This window comes from Nuphar pumila, chromosome 11, assembly GCF_984573655.1.
Source record: "Nuphar pumila chromosome 11, dmNupPumi1.hap1.1, whole genome shotgun sequence".
NCBI lineage: Eukaryota > Viridiplantae > Streptophyta > Magnoliopsida > Nymphaeales > Nymphaeaceae > Nuphar > Nuphar pumila.
The window spans coordinates 118,384,295-118,407,946 of NC_143259.1; the positions used below are offsets into that span (position 1 = coordinate 118,384,295).

The 23,652-nt window shown below is 39.7% G+C and overlaps 2 protein-coding genes across 3 annotated transcripts in view; both read left to right on the plus strand.

Moving 5' to 3' along the window:
• The first annotated feature begins 330 nt into the window (after positions 1-330).
• LOC149823111 (N6-mAMP deaminase-like) lies at positions 331-7,000 on the plus strand. The gene is made up of 11 exons (XM_089981425.1): positions 331-439; positions 2,016-2,086; positions 3,324-3,415; positions 3,488-3,547; positions 3,647-3,880; positions 4,410-4,486; positions 4,562-4,631; positions 4,720-4,833; positions 4,935-5,001; positions 5,219-5,323; positions 6,611-7,000. Exons 1-11 carry the CDS (start codon positions 336-338, stop codon positions 6,727-6,729), a joined length of 1,113 nt encoding a protein of 370 aa, XP_089837551.1. The 5' UTR covers positions 331-335; the 3' UTR covers positions 6,730-7,000.
• Positions 7,001-14,021: 7,021 nt separating this feature from the next.
• The window catches only part of LOC149823112 (syntaxin-22-like), a 47,796-nt gene continuing 38,165 nt past the window's right edge, over positions 14,022-23,652 (plus strand). The window contains exon 1 of one of the 2 annotated variants that reach the window (XM_089980557.1): positions 14,022-14,432. In XM_089980557.1, coding sequence (XP_089836683.1) covers positions 14,245-14,432 — 188 coding nt within the window. In that variant the 5' untranslated portion in view covers positions 14,022-14,244. The remainder of the gene's footprint in view (positions 14,433-23,652) is intronic. The other variant, XM_089980556.1, reaches the window with a different exon arrangement.

Below are 23,652 nucleotides of genomic sequence, written 5' to 3' on the forward strand. Positions count from 1 at the left end.
CAGCCAAGGCCCCACCCCACTACGCCAACCCCCCCTTGAGGCAATCATGTGGAGCTTGCTAATGAAATCAACCCGAGATTAGATTTGGACGCTAAGCTCGGACTCAAGCTTGACTTTGGTATTCCGTACCAAACCCACTACTGGCTCAGTTTGACTCTTTTTTGGAGAGGCATAAGGATTGACACGGGCATAAAATTACAAGGATTAACGTGATGAATAACAAATATTAATTAATAACAAATAATGATGGGGATAAGATAATGAAGAGGGGTGTCGGCTCCATAAATAGAAATGAGAGGCTTCAAATTTTCCCAAAGACCGCTCTCTGGTTGAAGATGGGGGAAGAAAGCGGGCTTGTCGATATGGAATGGTGCATTGCACAACCGAAGATCGAGCTCCACGCTCACCTTAACGGATCCGTTCGGGATTCTACCCTACTGTAAGACTCTCTCTCTCTCTCTCTCTTTTGTGGTCGTCTTATGATCTTATCTTGTATTGGCTAGTTGGTATTTCTTCTTGGGGCTTCGATTAGATATTCATTAAAAAATATTGGGTTTAAGAGTTTCCCATGGAGGTCTTTAAGTCATTCTCCGACACCACCACCACCACCATCATCAAGCCTTGTCCCATCTGCATGTCTTGCGTTTTCGGGTTGTGTTTCTCGCCGTTTTTTCTTTCTACATGAAAATGGCACTATGCCCCTATGCGCTTGTCGTCCCTTCGTGTCGTCTCTCTTGCTACCTCCTTCCAAGTCTCAGTTGGACTTCCTGGTTTTTTTGTTTTCTTCTTCTTCTTCTTTCTTCTTCTTCTAGCTCTCAACAACATCAAGATCGCCCCCTTCACACAGATTGCTGTTTCAAGCAAAATGGATAATTCCAGATTTTTAGTGCATGTCTTTTTCTACCGAAATGATGTTTGGTTGATACCCCATTTGCATCTACTTATCGCCTTCATCCTGGACGAAATTATCTCACATGCTGAGTGGGACATATCATGCGAGTAAAACCGCTCTTCTTTCAAGTGACAGAATTGCCTTATGTTCTGGATAAATCTTAAATTTTTAATTTTTGTAGAGCACTGGAGCTACCATACGCTGATTTCATGCTTAACTAGATATTGAGAAGGATTTTTTCCATGGAAAAGTTTGAATGGTAAAGTAGTTTGTTCATAAATCAATTTGGGGGAATTGCAAGTTGGTCGAAGTAAACTCAAAAAAGCTTTACAGAGTTTGGAACAAGCTCCAAAAGCTTGGATGAGTTTCGGACCATTCATCACATGTTGGACCAAACGTGTTTGTAGGACATAAGCATTACAAAAAAAAGATCAACAAATATGTGCTTCAGTACTAGCAATTAGCTTCTTGTTAAATCCATTTTATGAATTAATTAAGCAAAAACAGAAGATTTAGCATGAAGGGAAGAAAGATGTAGGAAAGTTCATTTATGGTCATTGATGAATAATGCTTCACAATTTCGTGTTACAGAGAAGCTATATTAGAAAAAACGTGGGTTTAGGATCAATAAACTCAGAATCAGTTATTCCCTTTCGCTACTTTGAGATTGGGTATCAGCATATGCTTTCATTCTTGTGCATCATATATGCAAGCATAATGGCACCATCTATATCTACTGGATGTCATTGCATGCTCTTGCACATGAGTTTCCTGAACTGTGACTAATTAATCCCTTGCCAATGTGTTTATGGTGCTCGTGTGATCTTGACAAGTTTATTTGAAAATTATGAACCATTTGCCATATTAAGCTTTCTTGTAATCAACTTGTAACGTTACAGCAGATCCCCTTGAAGGACTTATTTTTTCAGTTTTTATTTCTTCTTAAGGAAATATATGTTATGAGTTCTGATACTTTGACAGAGATATTGGTGGACGTTCAAACTGTTCATTTAAAAAAAACATTTTACTGGACTTTTTTTTCTCATTTGGATTCATAAATCTATTGTGCAACTCCTCTTGGTTTACATGTTTCACTATGGCTGACCATAGTTTTCCCTTTCAGGGAGCTTGCAAAAGACTTGGGGGAAAAAGGCGTTTTATTTTTTCCTGATGTGGAGCATGTAATCAAGAAATGTATGTTTTGTCATGTTCTTAGCCTTTCTATAGTCTTTATTGCAGATATCTCAAGAAAAGATTGTTCAAGGGATGTTCCTTAATCATTTCATTTTAAATCAAGAAGAATGAAAGAAATTGGGAAGACAAAATCCACTGATGGATGATAAACCATCTTAATAATCTATATGGTCTCACAAAATAAACTCATCAAGAAGAGAAAAGAAAGCAAAAAAAGTAGCTTATACTTTTTTGCTAACACTAAAAACTAGCACCATTGTGGCTATAGTTAATGACTTTTATGATATACTTGATTAAGGAGAAAGGGCCTTTGAAATAAAATTTCTAAACTATGCTGTAGCAAACTTGAATTCCCTTCAACCTGGTCTCCCACTTCCCCATGTTTACATGTTGGTTGTTGTTCTGGTCAATCTTGAAGATTATCTAATTAATGTTTTCTATATTCACTTTCACGTAGCATATTAAAAATTTACTAATAAGAGATCTGTTAGTTCACCATAAAAATTAAATCACGTGAAAACCTTAAGAACTTAGACAAATTAGTGAAATAAATAAAAAGTGGAGGATTCATGCTAAAAATGTGACACATGAATTCTGCAAGTCTTCAATATTACAAATCCTTTTGCTTGTTGTTTGGGTCTTCTGCCACAATGAGAATGATATGTTTGAAAATCAAAGAAAGTTGCTTGCTATGAAGGAAGTGAGATTTCCTTCAAAACCTTAAACATGAAAATGCATTTGCATGTACACACACACACATGCATCTGTGCTCATTTTTTCCCTTTCTTTTGGCATTGTGGACTTCAGGAATAGGTCCTAACTTTTTTTTATCTTTTTGATATGTTTAGAATAGCTTTTTATCTATAGCCGCTTTTATGATCTGATGCTGTATTTTGACAAATGTATGTCTGTAAATACCTCTAAAATGTGTACGCCTCTCCAATGGAGTATAAATCATGCCATGAGCACAAACCTCAAGATGGTTAGACAAAGGATTTTAGAACCATGAATGCCAATGTAGGATGTATCTGTATCATGGATCATTTACAATGTCGATCTTATGTAAAACTATACAAGGAAAATTTGTATGACGTTATGATGTAGGTTATGTAGTGGTCAGAGTGTTGGCAAGTACTTTGGTGACGGATCTAGATGAAAGTGTTCTTTATGGACAGGATCTCTTTCTCTTTGCGTGGAAATTTGATGATAATTTTGTCTTGGCACTCTCTTTTTGTAGGTGATCGCTCTCTTGCTGAGTGCTTCAAATTGTTTGATTTGATCCACAAAATTACAACCAATCATGCTACTGTCTCGAGAATCACCAAAGAGGTACAACTCGTCACTTGTAGAAGTAACAACTTAATTTGAATTGTCATCATCTGGCTTCATCTTTTAAAGCAGGTGGTTGAAGATTTTGCTGCTGATAATGTTGTTTACTTGGAATTACGTACAACTCCTAAGGTATTTAATATCAAGCAAAAAAACTCTCATTCCTTAGTGTAAATTCATTTGCGAACAGAAGCATGTAGTGAATGAAATATTTGTTCTCAACATTCTCAGAAGAATGAAATGCTAGGGATGAATAAAAGCTCTTATATGGAAGCAGTAATGGATGGTTTGAGGGCTGTTGAGACAGTAGAAGTTTTATCTCTTCCTTCATGTGGAAACCTAGAGATGTCTGAACTGTCAACCACCATGAATGATGCATTTGAAGGAAAAAAAAAGAGGGCAATATTTGTTCGCCTTCTTCTTAGCATCGACCGACGTGAGAGCACTGCTTCAGCCATGGAGACGGTATGTTTGAGGACTTAGCCTGTAGGATACTTTTGTAGGTTCTGTTAAGTTCTATGAGAATATGATTTATGTGGCTTCTGTCTAGAGCAAGTTTATGTTGGTTAGTAATGTTAAAAATGGATTTCATATGGCCCACAGGGCTCCACCTTCCTGGCTTAGGGGCCCCATGGTTTGTCACCTGACATAAGATGACTATGGTTTGAAACCAAGGTGTCCACTCTCTTGCCACAAGGTTGAATCTGGGTGTACTCCCTGGTGCACTGGGGGAACCTCAAGGGTTTTACCAACCAGAGGCCTGCCAAAATGCGGGGTTTTCCCCCTTGTCCTAGCCAAAAAAATAAAGGATTTAATATGTTAATGTACTTATTCTGAATCACTAGCTTCACTACATTGTTAGAAAAGAAGGCTACCACCTGTTTACTGCCTTCAGTTTTTTCCTTGTGAACTGAAGTAGATGGTCCTTGTGAAGGGTAGCAAAGATGGTTTTCTCTGACCTGCAATGCCTGCCGTATATTTTGACTATCAATAGGTCCAGCTGGCGTTGGAAATGAGAAATCAGGGTGTAGTTGGTATTGATCTTTCTGGCAATCCTGTGGTTGGAGACTGGTATTTAGCTCTTTTTGTGTCTTTTATTGAGATTTTTTCTTTTCAGTTGATGATTCTGATTATTTTTCTTTGCAGGTTAACCTTCTTGCCAACATTAAGTTGGGCTAAGGAACAAGGCCTTCCTATCACTCTCCACTGTGGAGAGGTGTGTTGTATTGTTGGATATCTGTTGTTTAGATTGCAGCATGTTGCTCATTACTAACATATTTACTTTTATAACCTAGTACATATAGGTACCTAATCCAAAGGAAATAAAATCAATGCTGGAGTTTTGCCCCCAAAGGATAGGCCATGCCTGTTGTTTGGAAGGTGAAGAATGGACAAAGTTGAAGTCACTAAACATTCCGGTGCACCATTCTTTCTTCCATGAACATACTAAATCTATGCTTCATTGAGTACTTCCCTTTCAATTTTTTATCAATTTGACCTCAATATTTATCTGGTGCAGGTTGAAATCTGCTTGACATCTAATGTTCGGACCAATTCTGTTTCTTCCATACATGATCACCATTTTGGTTTGTTCTTATCCTTCCGTCTCAAAGATGTTATTTGGTAGCAAACATTAGGGAGATGTCTTAAACATATCTCTTGATATAAAATTATTTTAACTTTTGTTACATAGTAATGAGAGATGTCCATGACTGTCGAAGTTAATTCTATGTAGTATTGACAAAAATGTTATTGAAGGAAAGATGCTGTTTATTTATGTTGTGCACATAACATGTTATGCAGATGATTTATTTCGTGCCAACCACCCTCTGGTTCTTTGCACTGATGATGCTGGGATTTTTTTGACCAGTCTCTCTCGCGAGTATTATCTTGCTGCATCAACATTTGGTATGTTGCCATAGATGATGCTACTCACTGTCAGAAACATATAGTAGCATGACATTTTTTAATAAATTTTTTATATGTATGGATATTTCTCAGAAACAGGAACAGTTTTTCTGAATTTCAGATATCAACATTTTCTTTCACTTTTTCTATTAAAATTTCGTAATCATTTTGCATTAAAGATCTTTCTCCAGATCGTTTTTAGCACAGATTGTTGAATGGAAATTAACACTGATTCGTTTTTAGCTGACATGGGTTTCAATGATACATGTGATTCAATCTGACTCATGGGAGATTGGATGAGTCCATGTGGTCAGGCCAGATTTTCCATCATTTAGATGAGTAGCAGAAGAAAAAAAAGAACAATTTACCTTCCAATTTCTCATATACTTCAAAATTTTGCAGCATTAACAATTTTAGTGGTATATTGAAATGGCCTGTTAGATTGCTAGGATTATATTTCTGTCTTACTGAAAGCTTTTTATTTTGAATTTGAATTTGTATTTTTGTAAACTTTTGTTCTTCAATTTCCTTTAGTCTCAATTTCTCTTATTTTTTCTTTATTTTTTCTTATTTCCTAATTTTGGTGAATTTCTGGGTTTCTTCAGGGAGTTTCCTCAACTATCTTCTGGAACTATTTTGTAATTGAATTATGTCTGCCCTTAAGAGACCTAATCTGATTCATGATGAATGGAAAGTAACCGTGCTTTTTTGGTCCGAGCTGAGCGGATTTGGTTTGCTCCCAAACCAAACAATCTTGTAACTATGGTTTGAGTCCATGATGACTCGGGTGGTTGGTCCAGATAAGTGACTACTTAGTTGTTGAGTCTGTGCATCTTGATGGTCTAGTTTGGTTAGGTTGCTAAACCAACAGGATGATGATGATTTTATTAGCAAATCAATCAACTGCTGATTTTGGTGGATTTTCTGGTTCTGGTAGCCCATGGCATTGACGCTTGGCTTGGCTAGAGGGAGCAAGTTTTTAGATTTTCCTGTTGTGGTTACCAGGTTTGGTTTGGAATCTTTGGACAGAAGCCACTAGGATGATTCTAGGACCAACCTTATATGGTTCTTCCCTGAGTTGCCCATATAGGATTTGTCCATGAATTGGGTGGAGGATCGTGAGCTCTGAGGGGCTTCTCCTGTACCAATACATGCAATCTATAAAACCAAGTATCTGGAGTGGACTTTCCACAAGTCGGGCACACTAGTCATAATAAATCTTAATTTTGAAAGTATTGCTTTGAACTTTTATGATTCATCAATAAACACTGCTCTTTCTTTGTGCAGGTCTTAGTAGAGCTCAGATGTTTGAACTATCGAGAAACGCTATCAAACATGTGTTTGCAGATGATGGCGTGAAGGCAATCTTAAGTGAGATCTTTGATTCTGCTCAAAGAAAAATCTAGGCGTAGAAGATGAAGCGCAACTGCAATTGAGGCCTGCAATGCATGAACAAATTTTCCATGCAAACAAATGCCCAAGCTGGCCTTTAAGTTCTTGGCAAAGATGGGGAAGGCCTTTATTTTTTAATCCCCTTATCCAGTCTGAAGAAAATGTTGTTTTCCATTCTTCTATTTCATTCAAGACAATTGAGAACCTTGAATCTTTGTGGCCATGATCTTATGTGAATTTTTGCAATTTAATCATTATCGCACAGACCTGTTCTTGTCCTGTCTATATAAGTTCTTGTATCGTGCTCAGACCAGGCCAATGTATTAATGAAGTCTCTTTTTTCAATTAGCATGGACAAACCACCATTGTGGTTTCTGGTTTGGACATCCCATTACGAGCTGAGAGGTGTCACGTTGACCGTGGATTGGAGTTGGTATGTAGTGTAAAACTCCATTAGTACTCCCCCTTGCCTATCGGAGATGGTTTTCCATTTGACTTGGGCCTTGCGGCTAAAGGATGCATCCCTCAGATATTGAATTCTCAACCTCTTTCAACTTAATGCTTTAAGCTGACCCACATAGCCAGGTGTGTGCAACCCTTGCGGGCGTATTAACAAAGTCCATTGACCAGTGCCTTTTATGGTTGGCCTTTGATTACTAGATACCTTATGCGACAAACAGCTCATTGCATTATCAAGGAGGGATTTTTACCTTGGAAGAAAATTCGGTTACCTGTGTAGATTTGGGTGACATTAAGGGCCATATTACGATCATGCAAACACGAGTATCTGATCTTCCTGCTTTTCCATTGGCATTTGAAGTAAATTTGGTTGCCTGTGTGTAGATTTGGATGACATGAAGGGCCATGTTGTGATCATGCAAACACGAATGTGTTGTGTGATCTTCCAAGTTTTCCGTTCACGTTGAAGTTCTCATTTTTACACTGATACGCAATCGAATGCAGATTGGTGCATGGAGAGACAGAATTATAATCTGCACAGGAAAGTATGGCCTCATCCCCAGCCTGGTGAAGGCTTTTCTGGACTCTGGTGCAAAAGCAGTAGTCTCGCCATCAGAAGAACCGACAGAGGCACAGTCAGCTGTATTTCTTGATGGTCGGGTTGGCTCAGGAGATATGAATGATTTAGAGAATGGGCGGTTTGTGATTGGCGAAGAAGACGCTGAAGAAGAAGCGGAGCCATCAAGCCCTGTGCGCGATTGGGAAGATAGCGATCTTGAGAAAGGTGAACAGCCCACGAATGATTGTGACGAGGAAGAAAACGATCTGTCGCAGTTTGTATTCACATTTTATGACGCTCTGTTCCGAGAAGGTGCGACTGTAGATGTAGCACTGCAACGAACTCTCAAGCTACTGCCCAAACTGCGGTAACTCCCAAGTATGTCCTAGTTGTAGAAATAATAATAATTACTAACAACAACTACAACTACGCCTTCATCCCAAAACAATTGGGGTCAGCGATATGAACCAAAAAAGAAATTCATTTTGGGTCTTCCACATAAATCCTTTTCCTCCAATCATTTCTATCCAATGCCATGTCCTCGGTGAGGTTCAAAGCATTCATATCATTTCCTATTATCTCCATCCAAGTCTTCCTAGGCCTACCCCGACCTCTTTTAACTAATATAGTTTCCCATTTCTCCAACCTTCTAACTGGAGCATCATTAGGCCTTCGCCGAATATGTCCAAACCACCGTAAACGATTCTCTCGCATCTTATTTTCAATGGGTGCAACACCTACCTTCTTACGTATCTCCTCGTTCCGAATCTTATCTTTTATTGTATTTCCACACATCCATCTAAGCATCAACATCTCAGCTACACTCATTTTTTGAATATGATGTCTCTTGGCAGCCCAACATTCCGTAGCATATAGTAAAGCGGGTCTAATAGTCGTCCTATAAAACTTTCCCTTCAACCGCAATGGTATTCTACGATCGCACAACACTCCAGTTGCACTTTTCCATTTCATCCACCCAACCTTTATCCTATGATTTACATCTCCATCAATTTCTCCATACTTATGAATGATGGATCCCAAATATTTGAAATAATCATTCACCGGTATTTCTTGCTCACCAAGCTTCACTACACTCCCATCACTACTTCGTTGCTTACTAAACCGACATTCCATATATTCAATCTTACTCTTACTCAACTTAAAACCTCTAGCTTCCAATGTCTGTCTCCATAATTCTAACTTAGCATTAACCCCAGCTCTAGACTCATCAATCAAAACAATATCATCAGCAAACAACATACACCACGGTACATTTTCTTGAATTGATCTCGTAAGCTCATCCATCACTATCGCAAATAGGAAAGGGCTTAAAGCAGATCCTTGATGTAACCCAACCGTTATCGGAAAATTGGTTGTCACTCCTCCACAAGTGCGGACATTGGTTACTACTCCATACATATCTTTAATTATACTAATGTACTTGAGAGAAACACCTTTCTTCATCATTGTCCACCAGAGAACGTCCCTAGGTACTCTATCGTATGCCTTCTCTAAATCAATAAAAACCATATGCAAATCTTTGTTCCTCTCTCTATAGCTTTCAATAAGTTGTCTAAGAAGATGTATAGCTTCCATAGTTGATCTTCCAGGCATAAAACCAAATTGATTCTCCGATATCATGACAACCTTCCTCAACCTAGACTCAATCACCCTCTCCCAAAGTTTCATAGTATGACTCATGAGTTTTATACCACGATAGTTTGTGCAATCTTGTATATCACCCTTATTCTTATATAAAGGCACCAAAGTACTCTTCCTTCACTCATTAGGCATCTTATTTGTTCACCAAATTAAGTTAAAAAGATTTGTCAATCATTCTAAACCTTTCTCTCCCAAGCATTTCCAAGCCTCGATAGGTATACCATCTGGGCCAATTGCCCTTCTTGATTTCATTTTCTTCAAAGCCTCTGCAATTTTTTTCTTTTGAATCTTGCGCATGAAGTCACGATTTATCTCATGAAAAGGAATGGAGAAGTCTCCAAGATCTTGAGCATAACTATCATTAAATAGCTTATCAAAATAATCTTTCCATCTCTCCTTAATCTCCTCATCTTTGACTAAAACCCTTTGTATTTCATCTTTGATACATCTAACCATACCCCAATCCTTCGATTTCCTATCTCTCATCTTTGCAAGCCTATAAATATCCTTCTCGCCTTCTTTGGTATCCAACTTGTCATAAACCTCCTTATATACCTTAGCCCTCGCGTTTCGAACAACTTTTTTAGTTTCCTTCTTTGCTAACATATACTTCTCCAAATTCTCATTATCACGACTCTTACTTAGATTTCTATAACACTCTCTTTTAACCTTAATAGCTAATTTGACATCCTCGTTCCACCATGATGTATCCTTACCTAGTGGTGCACCGCCTTTAGACTCACCCAATACCTCCTTAGCCACTTTTCTCATGCCACCTGCTATCTTATTCCACATTGATTCTGAATCCTCCTCGAGACACCAATCAACTTCTTTAACTACCTGCTCTACAAACATTCCTTGTTTAGCTCCTTTCAGTGCCCACCACTTAATTCTAGGATCTATCCTATGTCTATCCCTTTTGCGGCATTGTCTAATTCTAAGATCTAAAATTAAGACTCTATGTTGTGTAGCTACACTTTCTCCCGGTATAACCTTACAATCGATGCAACAACCCCTATCTCTCTTTCTAAGTAGGAAAAAATCTATCTGACTCGTATTAACCCCACTTTTAAATGTTACTAGGTGAGACTCCCTCTTCCTAAACCAAGTGTTAGCTAAGATCATATCATAGGACAAACAAAAATCTAAAATCCTTTCTCCGCTTTCATTTCTTTCTCCTATACCATAGCCTCCGTAGATACTCTCAAATCCATCCCTAGTAATGCCTACATGTCCATTAAGGTCACCGCCGATGAAAAGCTTTTCTCCATAAGATATCCCTTGTACTACTTCATCTAAATCTTCCCAAAATTGATGCTTAATGGAATAATCTAAACCTACTTAGGTGCATAAACACTAATAATATTAATAATATCTGTACCTAATACTAATTTAATAAGTAAAATTCTATCACCTTTCCTACGGACCTTAACTACATAATCTATAAACTGACGACTCATAACAATCCCTATTCCATTCCTATTCCTATTTATTCATATATACCAAATCTTATATCCCCAAGGTTCTATCACTTTTGCTTTCTCACCTACCCATTTGATCTCTTGAAGACATAAAATATCAATCTTTCTCCTACACATAACATCTACTAACTCTACCAACTTACCAGTTAAAGACCCTATGTTCCAAGTGGCTGACCTAATTTTATGGTCTTGGACTAACTTCTTTACCCCCACCCGTCCAACAAAGTGAGGGAACCCTTGCCTATTTGACACCACACTCGGGCACCGGTGTGACGCGTCGCTTCTGGGCGACGACCTAGCAACCCTTGCCCATTTATCACTGCCTCCGGGCCTAGAGAGTACAGCGCGTCGCTCAGTAGGGAACACCTCAACGAAATTCTCATATTGGTTCATTTTCATAGGGTATGACAAAGTTTTTATGCTAGCTGTCACAGACCTACCGCAACCCTCCTCCTTTATCCGGGCTTGGGACCGGCAGTGTATAGGCGGAGTTAAATAATAATAATTACTAAATTAAAGAAAAAAGAAAAAATAGTATGCGAAAGAAAAAGAAAGTAAAAAATAAATATGATTTATATATTTGTCAAAAAGCAATCAAAATTTTGGTTATACACACCTCGATCAGATTTGTATAAACACTCATAAATAAAATAAATTGTGGGGAAGTTTGATGGTGCCCCTTTCTCACGAGCAACATTGTTGGACATTGAATGCTTGCGGCGGCAGATCACATTGCACACGCCCCCACAGCTGCATACTCACTCAAAAAGTTTGCAATGTGATTGCACCTGATCCGCCCTTGACAAAATCGGTAGCTTGGAGCTATCCGGTCTGATTGGTCATGATTTATGCAAGGATCATGTTGTGTTGATTCTTTACCGGAGATGGTTCGTTGCACAATCTACCGACCCAAGAACAGCCTGGACAAGTTACATCATGGAATGAAACACGAATATCACTAGTGGCAGATCACCTGATGCGCTTCTGCTTTCCAAAAAGCGTCCCTGATAGACTTGGACCCAGCAAAACTCCAAGACAAATCACCATGTCTGCACTGGCATTGTGGGGCCCAGCTTAGCTGCACTTTCACATGTCGGAGTCGGTGGTGCCCATTGGTCCAGGAGTTTTCGATCCCCAGTTGCCCACAGACGTGCTGAATGATATAGTCGCCCTGTGCCATGTGGCTTCTCATCTGCGTTGCCCTGGTATTATTGGCTCATGGTTTAAGGGGGGTTGGTGCAGGATGACTAATCAGACAGACAGGACCGTTTACTGTTTTTAATCTTTTAACTTAACTACAACATAGTAGATGAAGAAAAAACAAGAAAAGTCACGAGATTTATGTGGTTGGGCACGGAAGAAGCCTATGTCTCTCGCTAAAAATAAAAAATAAAAATTCACTAGCAAAATATGAAGAAATACAAAAAAATTATGGTAACTAGAATATGTAAATCGTTACATTATATAAACTGGTATGCACAGAGAATTTTATAGGTTTTTTTTATTTTTAAATTTTATTATACGATTATAAGAAAGATCTTTTAATGTTTGAAAATCAATGGCTTATAATTTTTGTAAATATTCAAGCATATAAAACCACGTTTCATGATCTGATTTCGATGATCCAATAGTCAATTTCAAGCAAATGAATCATGTCAAAAGCATAGCATAGCATCTAAAGGGTTTCATTTGCAAAAACACTATAAAAATATCGCTTCATACTAATTTACATATTTTAGTTTCCCCAAAAACTAAATATAGATTTTAAAGAATACCTTTTTCAGTTTTTCTGAAAAAATTAAACTGATACTTACGAGAGAGAGAGAGGTGTTGGAACAAGAGTCTTTCTAGTCTGAACCTAAAACATTGTGCCACTGGAAAAGAAAGAAGATTTTTTTTTAGCAAAACGGGACCTTTTAGTAGTAAAACGTTTCATTATCATATCTCTCTCTCTGCCACGCAGACAACGAACAGAGATTTACAAAAAAATAGTAATGTACACGAAGCCGGTTGAGTTATTATTTACTTTATTAACATTTAGCAACTTGCTTATATGTTAAATTATTGATTTGTTTAATAAAAGACCGTAAGATATGTCGACTTAACCCAGTATTATTTAAAATGCCATTCACATAAAACAGGTGGTTAAATGTAGTGACTCGATTTTTTCGCAAATCTGCCTTTTGGGAATTGGGACCATAGTGACAAATATCGCGATAATATCCCAAGAAATTGCCTGAAAGGTTAAAACGGTAATTTCTCACGAGATTTTCAAAATCTCTCAAAATTTATGAAAAAACATAAATACCGTGATTTAAACATGATATTTACGTTTTAAACAGCTATTTATCGTGACAAAAACATGTATTTTTATTTTTAAATAATTTATATTAATATTTTCTTAAAAAAATACATTTTATATTTTTTAATTTATTTTTTTATTGCCAAGATTTTGCCAAAAAAATGCGAGATTTCTGAAAAAATTTCAATTTCTCACGAGTTTTTGAAAAACGAGAAATTGCCGTTTAAAACTTTTGTCACTATGATTGGGACAGTACAAAACGAGCAGATCAGTTCCGTAGGGGCGCTCAGCTACCAGCCAACCGGTTAGTCTACACTTGCCCAAAGCCACCGTTGGATCGTTGGCCATTTTATCCAAACCCATTCTCACAAGTACCAATTAACAATCGATGGTTCACATGGATTGGATTTGTTTGGCTTCTGACTCAGATCCTACACCTTATTTATGGATACAGATTCCTAAAATAAGATCCAAATGTGTAGTCGGGTCAGAGTTAATTTTCTTAATTGGATTATTTCACATTCAAATCGGATATAGATCTTCATTATTTTATGTCAGAACCATGCTCAGGTTTGGATCCGATCCATCTGCACCTTTTTACCAGTAGAGAAAAGCTTGTTTGCAGCCTTAATTGTTTTCAGTGATAATAGTTACAACATCACACATATTCCGGATCTGGATTCAAACTTCACTTTATTGGATGTCATTCAAATTCGGTCTCCGGCCCATAACCAATCCGTTTGCACCATAATTAACGTGGCGGGCAATGCATTACAAAAGGTTGTCCACCGGATATCGAATTTGAGAAGCAAAAGAGACTAAAACCGTCATTGCGCCTTCCCTTCCGATCCGCCTTCGAAACAGCCTGGAATTGCTTTTCCCCTCTGCCCTAAATTGCTAAATTCTTATCTCTCTCTCTCGATTGATTCGGTTGGGCAGGTGCAATTCCCGTGGGAATTCGAAGGCTTGGTAGGTTTTCCGCGGGAGAAAGAAGTAAGAAATTCCTTTCTCTCCTCTTCTGGGAGTTCCTGAGGGGGGGTGGGAAATTCGTTGAGTTTTGGCGACGATGAGCTTCCAGGATCTGGAATCTGGGCGGCCGTTGCCTTTCCGGCGTGATGTGGCGAACGGGAAGCAGGATCCTTCTCAGGCGGTGGTCGCCGGAGTATTTCAGATAAACACAGCCGTCTCCACCTTTCAGCGCCTCGTCAACACCCTCGGCACCCCAAAGGACACGCCTGAGCTCCGTGAGAAACTGTGAGTTTATTCTCGATTCAATCCCTTATATCCCTTATTCTTCTTCCTGCTTCTGGTTTCCTAATCCCTGGTAAAAGTTTCATCTTTTGGGCTCTTGCATGCCCAATTCCTTTTTTTTTTTACGGGATCAGGGATGGGGGTTTGCGTGCAGAATTGAGTGCAACTATGTTTTTTGGCCCCCTTTTTTGGTGGAATTAGGGAGGGCCGCTTTTTCTTGAACTCTCTGCATTTTTTCCTCATTGATTTATGATCTTTTTGGGGTTATTTTAAGAGGAGGTGTAATGACCCCCCCCCCCCCCCCCGGGGCCTCTCGAGCCCGGGTTGGTGGACGTTAGTTCCCTGAGAAAAAATAATCAATAATCTAAAAAAAAGCTCAAAACCATGTCAAAAAGTTTATTTATTTATTTTTCTATTTAATAATTGTATCGTAACTATCCAAAGACAAAAGCAGAATAAAAAGTTAAGGTGAACCATACTTTTGCAGAGTCGCACTTCTTGAACCAACAGTTGTAACAAAAAGAAAGGGTGAGTCTATAACCCACTAAGGTTTTATTTATAAATAGATACGATCGTTACAACTATAGTGATATCTAAGCTCCTAGTCTTAGTTTAGTTTGCTACTTATGTAAATATTTTATTTATTAGTTTTACTCATATTTTATCGTATCTCTATTATCATTCTCAAATACATCTTCTACTCTAATCGGTTATTCTAGACATAACCTTCTCGAATATAGCAACCTATATAGACAACGCAGAGTCTACGATGTTGGCCAGACATATGAATCACTCACAATAACGTAGTCCAAACCGACTTAAACTATGAACACTGGTACTGCAGCTGCTCACCGATTGCATGCTGAGATCTTAAGAGCTCAATCAGTAGCTAGCCGAAGAGTCAGTGTGGCTATACCTGCCCCCAAAGTATCTTAAGGAGCTATACCTGCTCCCAAGGTGATTCAAGGAGCTATACCTGCCCCCAAGGTTTTGTGGTTTATGCTACATCCTACATGTGTTTAGTGACAATGTTTTAACCTCTAAGGGTTACCTAGGAACGTTTGAGATATTCTCAAATTACTCACGAGGCACACACATCAACATTGCCCTAGACCATGCCTCCTAGTAGAGTTCTTCATCATATTCTGTGTGATCATCCTATACACCACTTTCTCTCACTATTCATATCTTGAAGTCAGCACGTTATACAATCATCAATGTATATCCACTAACTACTTTTTAACACGTGTTCACATGTCTGAACTGTTAAGGTTGACAACCCAACAACAACAACAACAACTACGCCTTCATCCTAAAACAATTGGGGTCGGCGATATGAACCAACAAAGAAAATCATTCTGGGTTTTTTTCTCCTCCAATCATTTCTATCCAATGCATTCATATCCTTTCCTATCATCTCCATCCAAGTCTTCCTAGGCCTACCCCGACCTCTTTTAACTAATATATTTTCCCATTTCTCCATCCTTCTAACTGGAGCATCATTAGGCCTTCGCCGAATATGACCAAACCACCGTAAACGATTCTCTCTCATCTTATTTTCAATGGGTGCAACGCCTACCTTCTTACGTATCTCCTCATTCGAATCTTATCTTTTATTGTATTTCCACACATCCATCTAAGCATACGCATCTCAGCTACACTCATTTTTTAAATATGATGTCTCTTGGCAGCCCAACATTCCGTACTATATAGTAAAGCGAGCCTAATAGTTGTCCTATAAAACTTTCCCTTCAACCGCAATGGCATTCTACAATCGCACAACACTCCAGTTGCACTCTTCCATTTCATCCACCCAACCTTTATCCTATGATTTACATCTCCATCAATTTCTCCATACTTTTGAATGATAGATCCCAAATATTTGAAAGAATCATCCACCGGTATTTCGTGTTCACCAAGCTTCACTACACTCCCATCACTACTTCGTTGCTTACTAAATCGACATTCTATGTATTTTGTCTTACTCTTACTCAACTTAAAACCTCTTGCTTCCAATGTCTGTCTCCATAATTCTAACTTAGCATTAACCCCAGCTCTAGACTCATCAATCAAAACAATATCATCAGCAAACAACATACACCACGGCACATTTTCTTGAATTGATCTCGTAAGCTCATCCATCACTATAGTAAATAGGAAAGGGCTTAAAGCAAATCCTTGATGTAACCCAACCATTATAGGAAAATTGGTTGTCACCCCTCCACAAGTGCGGACATTGGTTACTACTCCTTCATACATATCCTTAATTATACTAATGTACAACCCACTATAGATTAATTCATGACACTTACAATGCCCTTTCCAAGCCTTAAACGTGACATTCTTCAATGTAATACTCAGGGTTACCGGAAGCGCCAATATAGTAGGGGAAGCGCGCTTCCCTGATACGCGTTTCGGAAGTGCGAAACATGGTGCTTTTGAAATGCATGGGGAAGCACATCCCATTAAAGGGGTGCACATACCTTTTTAATGGGGTGCGTGTACCCCTTCAATGGGGTGCGCACACCCCATTAAAGGTGTACGAAGGGGCAATTTTACAGATTTATCTTTTTTTTTTAAACTTTTTTTCCAAAAAAATTAAAAGAATGAGTTTTTTTAAAAGGGCAAAAAAGAGATTTTGAAAAACCCGTGAAAACAAAACCCGTGAAAACAAAACCCGAAAGGGCTTTAGAGTTTTTTCATGCAGCTCAATCCGAGTCTCCTCCCTTCTTCTCTCCAGACACAGGACCAATGGGGCTTGTTGTACTTCTCCTTGCAGAATCCTCATTCATATGCTTCGCTAGAGAAGGGCCTACACGTCTCCTGCTTGTGAGCTTCTTGACTGATATGATGTTCCTTGACGAGTCCTCATACTGCAACATGAGTAGAGTGATTACTAAAAGACTGTTATAGGGACTCGACAAACCAGGTGTCGCACCCGCGTCGACACGATGCGGGTGCGCGTGCAGGTGCGACACCTGGTGCGGTTAACGCACCAAGGGTCATTTATGTCCAATTTTTAGATTTTTTTTTCGTCCGATGAAATATGCTGCAGAGGGGAGGATTAGGGCAAATTTTTTTGCCCTAATCCACCCTTCCTCTCCTCCTGAAGCCGACGCCGATCGGCCTTCGCCTAACCTCACCGCTGATGACGACCGCTTCGTCGGACCTCTCTTCCTCAAATACGCTCTCTCCTCTCTGACTCCCTCTGCTCTCCTCCTCTCCTCTATGACTCCTTCTACTCTCCTCTTCGAACCCTCCCCTGCACAAAGTGGGAGGATAGGGAGGGGCTCGGCCCCTCCCCTGCACACAGAGAGCGCAGGGAGGGGGCTCTGCCCTTCCCCTGCACAAAGAGGGAGGACAGGGAGGGGGCTCGACCCCTTTCCTGCACACAGAGAGCGCAGGGAGGGGCTCGGTGTTAATGTTGTTAACTGTTAAAACTTTAAACTTAAAATATATATTTTTGCCGCAACCCCGCACCCAAGTTTTTTGAAAGTGTCGCACCCTCTCACCCGCACCCGCACCCGCACCCACACCCGCACCCGCACCCATGTGATATAGCTAAAAGATTGCATTTCCTTATTCACATTCTCATAGGTTTGCACATTCGTCATAAGAAGCTTACTATTTATTAAGAAAAACAACGTTTTTATAACTTTTCACGGGTTCTTCCATAATACAACCCGTTACTACGAACACTAGGCCACCACATGCCTTTATTACAAGATTTAAACAAAAACATCATTAAAAAAAACACTATGGTGTAGGGGTACTAGGGGTGTAAATAGGGTCTTCTTCTTCCTCAGAGTTTGAACCCTAACTGATGTTGACACTGTCATGCTGTTAAAAGCACGTAGGTACGCGTTCCTATTCATATGCCCCCGCCTCTTCTCTATAAGGTCATTCCTCGAAGAGGTTGTGCAGATTCTCTTATTTGTTCCTTTTCTATGACATTAGTGCCCTTGTCTTGTTGCACCATCGACCTTTGAACACCCTCGTGACAAGATGCATCAGGTTGCTTTTGACTTCTCCCGCTACTAGTAGGTGTAGCATTGCTGGGCCTGAACCTATTTTGGCCGAAGCAAGGCCTGTCACAACCCGAACAACATGCTGCAGCTCCCTTACCACCTCGATTTACTAGTGAACCTCTCCTGACGTGCCTGAAAGGAGGACGTCCTCGTGACTCTATCGATTCTTTAACAGGTGGTTGGGGTGGTGCTACCCCTTCCTCTCATTCATTGTGCCCCCAGTTGTTGATTGTGTCTGAAATTGGGGTTATAGAAGGAACAAGAGGTATCATATTCTCCATTGCCCTAGTGATGTCTAGCATGACCGTCACGAAGAGCGAAAAGACAACAATCATTTGATATGTCTGGATCACTTCGGGATGCCTCTGCCTTCCTGAGCTCCTACTACCTTTATGGTCGCTCTCATTACCACTATCACTGTTAGCGTCCATTTCTGCTCACATGAGGCACTTATAAGTTTAGGACTTACATGGACCTTCCTATGACTCTTGCCACTTATTCATTTGGATGTTTGTAATTATCATTCTTTTAGGACCTTCAAATTATTTCAAATCCAAACAAAATTCTTCTTTCAAAATTCAACTTTTTCAAAAAGAACCCGATCCAGGGCCTCTCGAGCCCGGGTTCGTGGACGTTAGTTCTCATAGGAAAAATACTCAATAATCTCAAAAACAGCTCAAAACCAATCTAAAAAACAACTCAAAACCATGACAATTTTTTTTTTCATTTAATAATTGAAGGTCTATACATCCATTTACAATATCATAACCATCCAAAGACAAAAGCATAATAAAAAGTAAAGGTGAACCATACTTTTGATGTGGCAGAGTCGCAATCCGATACTAGGTCTTGTGAGTGAACAATTCCTGAACCTATAGTTGTAACCAAAAGAAGGGGTGAGTCTACAATCCAATAAGATTCTATTTACAAATAGACACGACCATTGCAACTGTAGTGAGCTTTAAGCTCCTAGTCTTAGTTTAGTTTGCTACTTATGCACACATGTTATTTATTAATTTTACTCCTATTTTATCGTATATCTATTATCATTCTCAAATACATCTTCTACTCTAATCGGTTATTCCGGACATAGCCTTCTCAAGCGTAGCAACCCATGTAGACAACGCAGAGCCTACAATGTTGGCCAGACATATGAACCACTCACAAAAACGTAGTCCGAACCGGTCCATACTATGGACACAGATGCTGCAGATGCTCGCCGATTACATGTCGAGATCTCAAGAGCTCAATTGGTACCTAGCCGAAGAGTCAGGGTGGCTATACCTGCCTCCAAAGTATTTCAAGGAGTTATAACCAGTGTTGTGAGAGGCGTACGCCTCAGTACCTGAAGCGTACGCCTCAGAGGCGAGGCGCATGCTCAAGGTACTGAGGCGTTGCTGTGATGCGCCCCTCATCAACCTCCGACCAGTTGTAACCACCGACCACCGGAGTTGCTGTGCTGCAGCTGCTGCTTAGTCTTCTCCGACCACCGGACGACCGGCATATCCCTCGCTTCCGTACCAGCTGGGCGCGTGGTCCTTCTCTTACTGCCTCCCCTCCCACCGCTTCACTTCCATACCAGTTGTGAGAGGCGTACGCCTCAGAGGCGAAGTGCAGGCTCAACGCCTCGCTTCGCCTCATCGCATTTAACAACCTTGGTTATAACTGCCCTTAAGGTGATTCAAGAAGTTATATCTACCCCCAAGGTTTTGCGGTTCATGCTACATCCTACATGTGTCTAGTAGGCAATGTTTTAACCTCTAAGGGTTAACTAGGAACATATGAGATATTCTCAAGTTACTCACGAGGCACACACGTCAACATTGTCCTAGACCATGCCTCCTAATAGAGTTCCCCATCATGTTCCGTGTGGTCATCCTATACACCACTTTCTCTCACTATTCACATCTTGAAGTCAGTACGTTATACAATCATCAATGTATAGCCACTAACTACTTTTTAACACGTGTTCACATGTTTGAACCGTTAAGGATGACAATCCTGTACAGATTAATTCACGACACTTACAATGTCCCTCACAAAGCATAAACGCGACATTCTTCAAGGTAATACCTAACCTGAGACTCTGAAACTCTATCCTCAATTCTCACATAATACATCAATCTCTTACGTGCAATCATGTTATGTCACATTTATGTCATAAATCAGGAAATATGCATGATCAAGTTTAAGCATCACACTTGAACTTTATAGATTTTTAAGCATGCAAAATAGTGTCTATTCACAATCAACAAAACTAGCATATTTAAAGCACTTAGAACCACATTGAAAGATGCCTAAACTTGCTAGCATATGTTTTAGTCAACTAAGGAGGAATTTGTGAATGTTCACTTACCTGGAACACTTAAATTTCAATTCTTAGTCTCACGCAACCTTTGATCTGAAATCAATAAATACCTCGTATCATTGTCAAAATTATCAAAATACCCTTAAACTTAACCATCAAACTCTGATTTCATTCTTTCAGAGTTTGTCCTCACATCCCCTACTAATGGATTCTATTCAAGCAGTAGAATCCAAGAATCACCTGAATCCGACTTTTCCAACTTATACCTTGTTTACTATGTATGCATACCAAAGGCAAATTGGTCTTTTTTTTTTGCTCTTTCGACCATTCTTAGCAACCTCTATGTCATCTTTACATTATGTTATTTTAAGATCCACCTCCATACTAAAAATGAGTCACTTAGGTCCTCAACTCAATTCCGATTTGGATCCTGGATTCAGTATTCTCATTCCAAACCCACTCGCAATAGTTTGTCTAGATCTAAATTGGGTCGTCTGATCGGATCCGACTTGGCATGACCGAGTTGGTCCGTGCATTTCATCGATCTGACTTGGTTGAGTCGCTTAATGAATTGTCACAGGCTCGACTCGGTCTGATCATAGACTGAGTCGGTTCGTCAAACATTGCAGACCCAACTTGGTCGTCCAGTCCGAACCGGTCTGCCGAAGGTGTACAGACCCCGACTTGGTCTGGACGGACCGAGTCAGTCTTCCACACGTCGCAGACATGACTCATCCCAGACGAGTCGGTATGCACACATTCGAATGCTTGACTTGGTCTGGGCACACCCAGACTGAGCCTACTTGGTCAGGCTGACCAGGCTCAGTATGGTTCGTCTGGACCGAGTCTGTTGGCCGATTCGGTCTGCAGAAGTGCAGACTGAGTTTGTTGGACAACTCGGTCTGCAGAATCGCAGACCGAGTCTGCCTCATACAAAACCCTTGACAGTTTCGGCAATGCCGGTTGCTGGACTGTCGTTAGGTCCATTGAAAAGGGCAACAGTTCTGGCAACCGCACTGTTGCAAAACTTCTGCAGTCCCCTACAAGCGGGATGGCACCACTGCCGATTGTTTTATAAGGAGTCAAGGTCTCTTAGGTCATCTGGATGGAACCGCTTCAGCCCCATTGGAATTCATTGCGCGAGAAGAGAAGGATGATAAAGGGGCAATCTCAATTGTGTATGTCAAAAATGCAGAATACCTTAACTGGGAAAAGAAAGATCAGTCAATGGTCGCGTATGTTACCTCTATACTCTCTCAAGAGGTACTTATTGCAATTCCTGACAATTGCACAACCATGCAACTTTGGGAGAGACTGGTTCAGATATATTCACAAGTTTCTCAAGTAAGAATGTTTTTTCTCAAGAGAAAATTTGAGCTACTGAGAAAAGACTCCATGACTATCATGGAATATCTAAACAAGATGAAGACCATTACAAATCAACTTGCGGTTATAGGATGTGTTGTGAGCGACAATGATATGGTGCAACAAACCTTGAGTGGATTGGGATCAGAATATAACATGATTGTTACTTTATTATTGTGTTTGCCTACTCTTCCCACCTTTGATAAGCTTCGGGCTAAATTAATTCTGTATGAAATGACCCTAAAGGCTTTTCTAAGGATAATCATACTCATACGAATACTTGGTCTTTGCTACAGGAATGACTTATGGTCGAGGACAAGGGCAAAATGGACACGGGGGACGTGGATTACTTCCTTCACCCACCGTTACTCAGGGATCAAGATCCATTCCCACATGCTTCTTTTGCAACAAAAGGGGGCATATCAAGGCGAATTGTTGGCATAATCCTAAAAATAAAGGAAAGTCCCATTAGGCAACATCCAAAAGGAAGACCAGCAGCACCACAAACAGTGGAGATTAAAGAGTTGTTAATATCTGCCTTGTCGGGATTGAATCTAAAGCAAAATGAACAAGGAACTTGGTTCGTTGACTATGGGTCCGCAACTCACGTGACAGGTGATGCAGGTAAACTTTTCAAACCTATTCCTTATTTTGAAAAAAATAAGATTGTCACTGGAGATGGATCTTCCCACCTTGTTACTCACATTGGAAAGTCTATCATCCCCCTGCCACATTCTACTCTTAAACTCTCCAATGTCCTTTATGCTCCCAATATCAAGAAAAATATTGTCTCTGTTTCTAAACTTGTTGATGATAATCATGTTTCAGTTGAATTTACTCCTTTCTCTGTATAGGTCAAGGACGAGGAAAACATTCGCTGAAGGAAAGAGACAAGTCAATATGTATGTCTTTCAAGAAGACCTATGTCATTCGGCCTGTCCTGCTCACCCGGATTTGAAGTCTTCATTAGAGTTATGTCTTTCTGAAAATGTTCTTAGTATTTCTGAACGTAATAAGCCTTCTCTATGGCACGGTCGTTTAGGACATTGTGGGAGTCATTTTATTGAGAAACTTGTTTCTAATAATCTCATTCCAAAAGAAAGTCTCAATGTGGAAGAGAGAAGCCAAAAGTGTTCCATATGTCTTTTATGCAAGAGTCATGTATTACCTTTTCGTTCCATTAATAAGAGAGCTTCAAAGCCTTTTGAGGTAATATGTTCTGATGTATGGGGGCATGCTTCGGTCATCTTTGGATCCGGAAGCAAGTACTATCTAATTTTTGTTGACAGTTACTCTCGATACACCTGGATATACTTCATGAAAAATAAGTCTAAAGTTTTCCTTTTGTTTCAGAACTTCCTCTATGTAGTAAAAAATCAATTCTTCGAGTCCATTCAATTTTTTCAATGTGATGGAGGAAGGGAGTTCACATCTAGTGACTCCATTTCTTTTCTTCAAAATAATGGGATATAAAGAAGAGTGTCATGCCCACACACCACAACAGAATGGGATTGTTGAGCGT

Excerpts from the sequence above, each read along its gene's own strand:
- LOC149823111 (XM_089981425.1), top strand. The coding sequence starts at position 336 with ATGGGGGAAGAAAGCGGGCTTGTCGATATGGAATGGTGCATTGCACAA. Across the intron at positions 3,548-3,646 it reads AATTACGTACAACTCCTAAG|AAGAATGAAATGCTAGGGAT; the intron begins GTATTTAATATC and ends CAACATTCTCAG. Across the intron at positions 4,834-4,934 it reads TGAAGTCACTAAACATTCCG|GTTGAAATCTGCTTGACATC; the intron begins GTGCACCATTCT and ends TATCTGGTGCAG.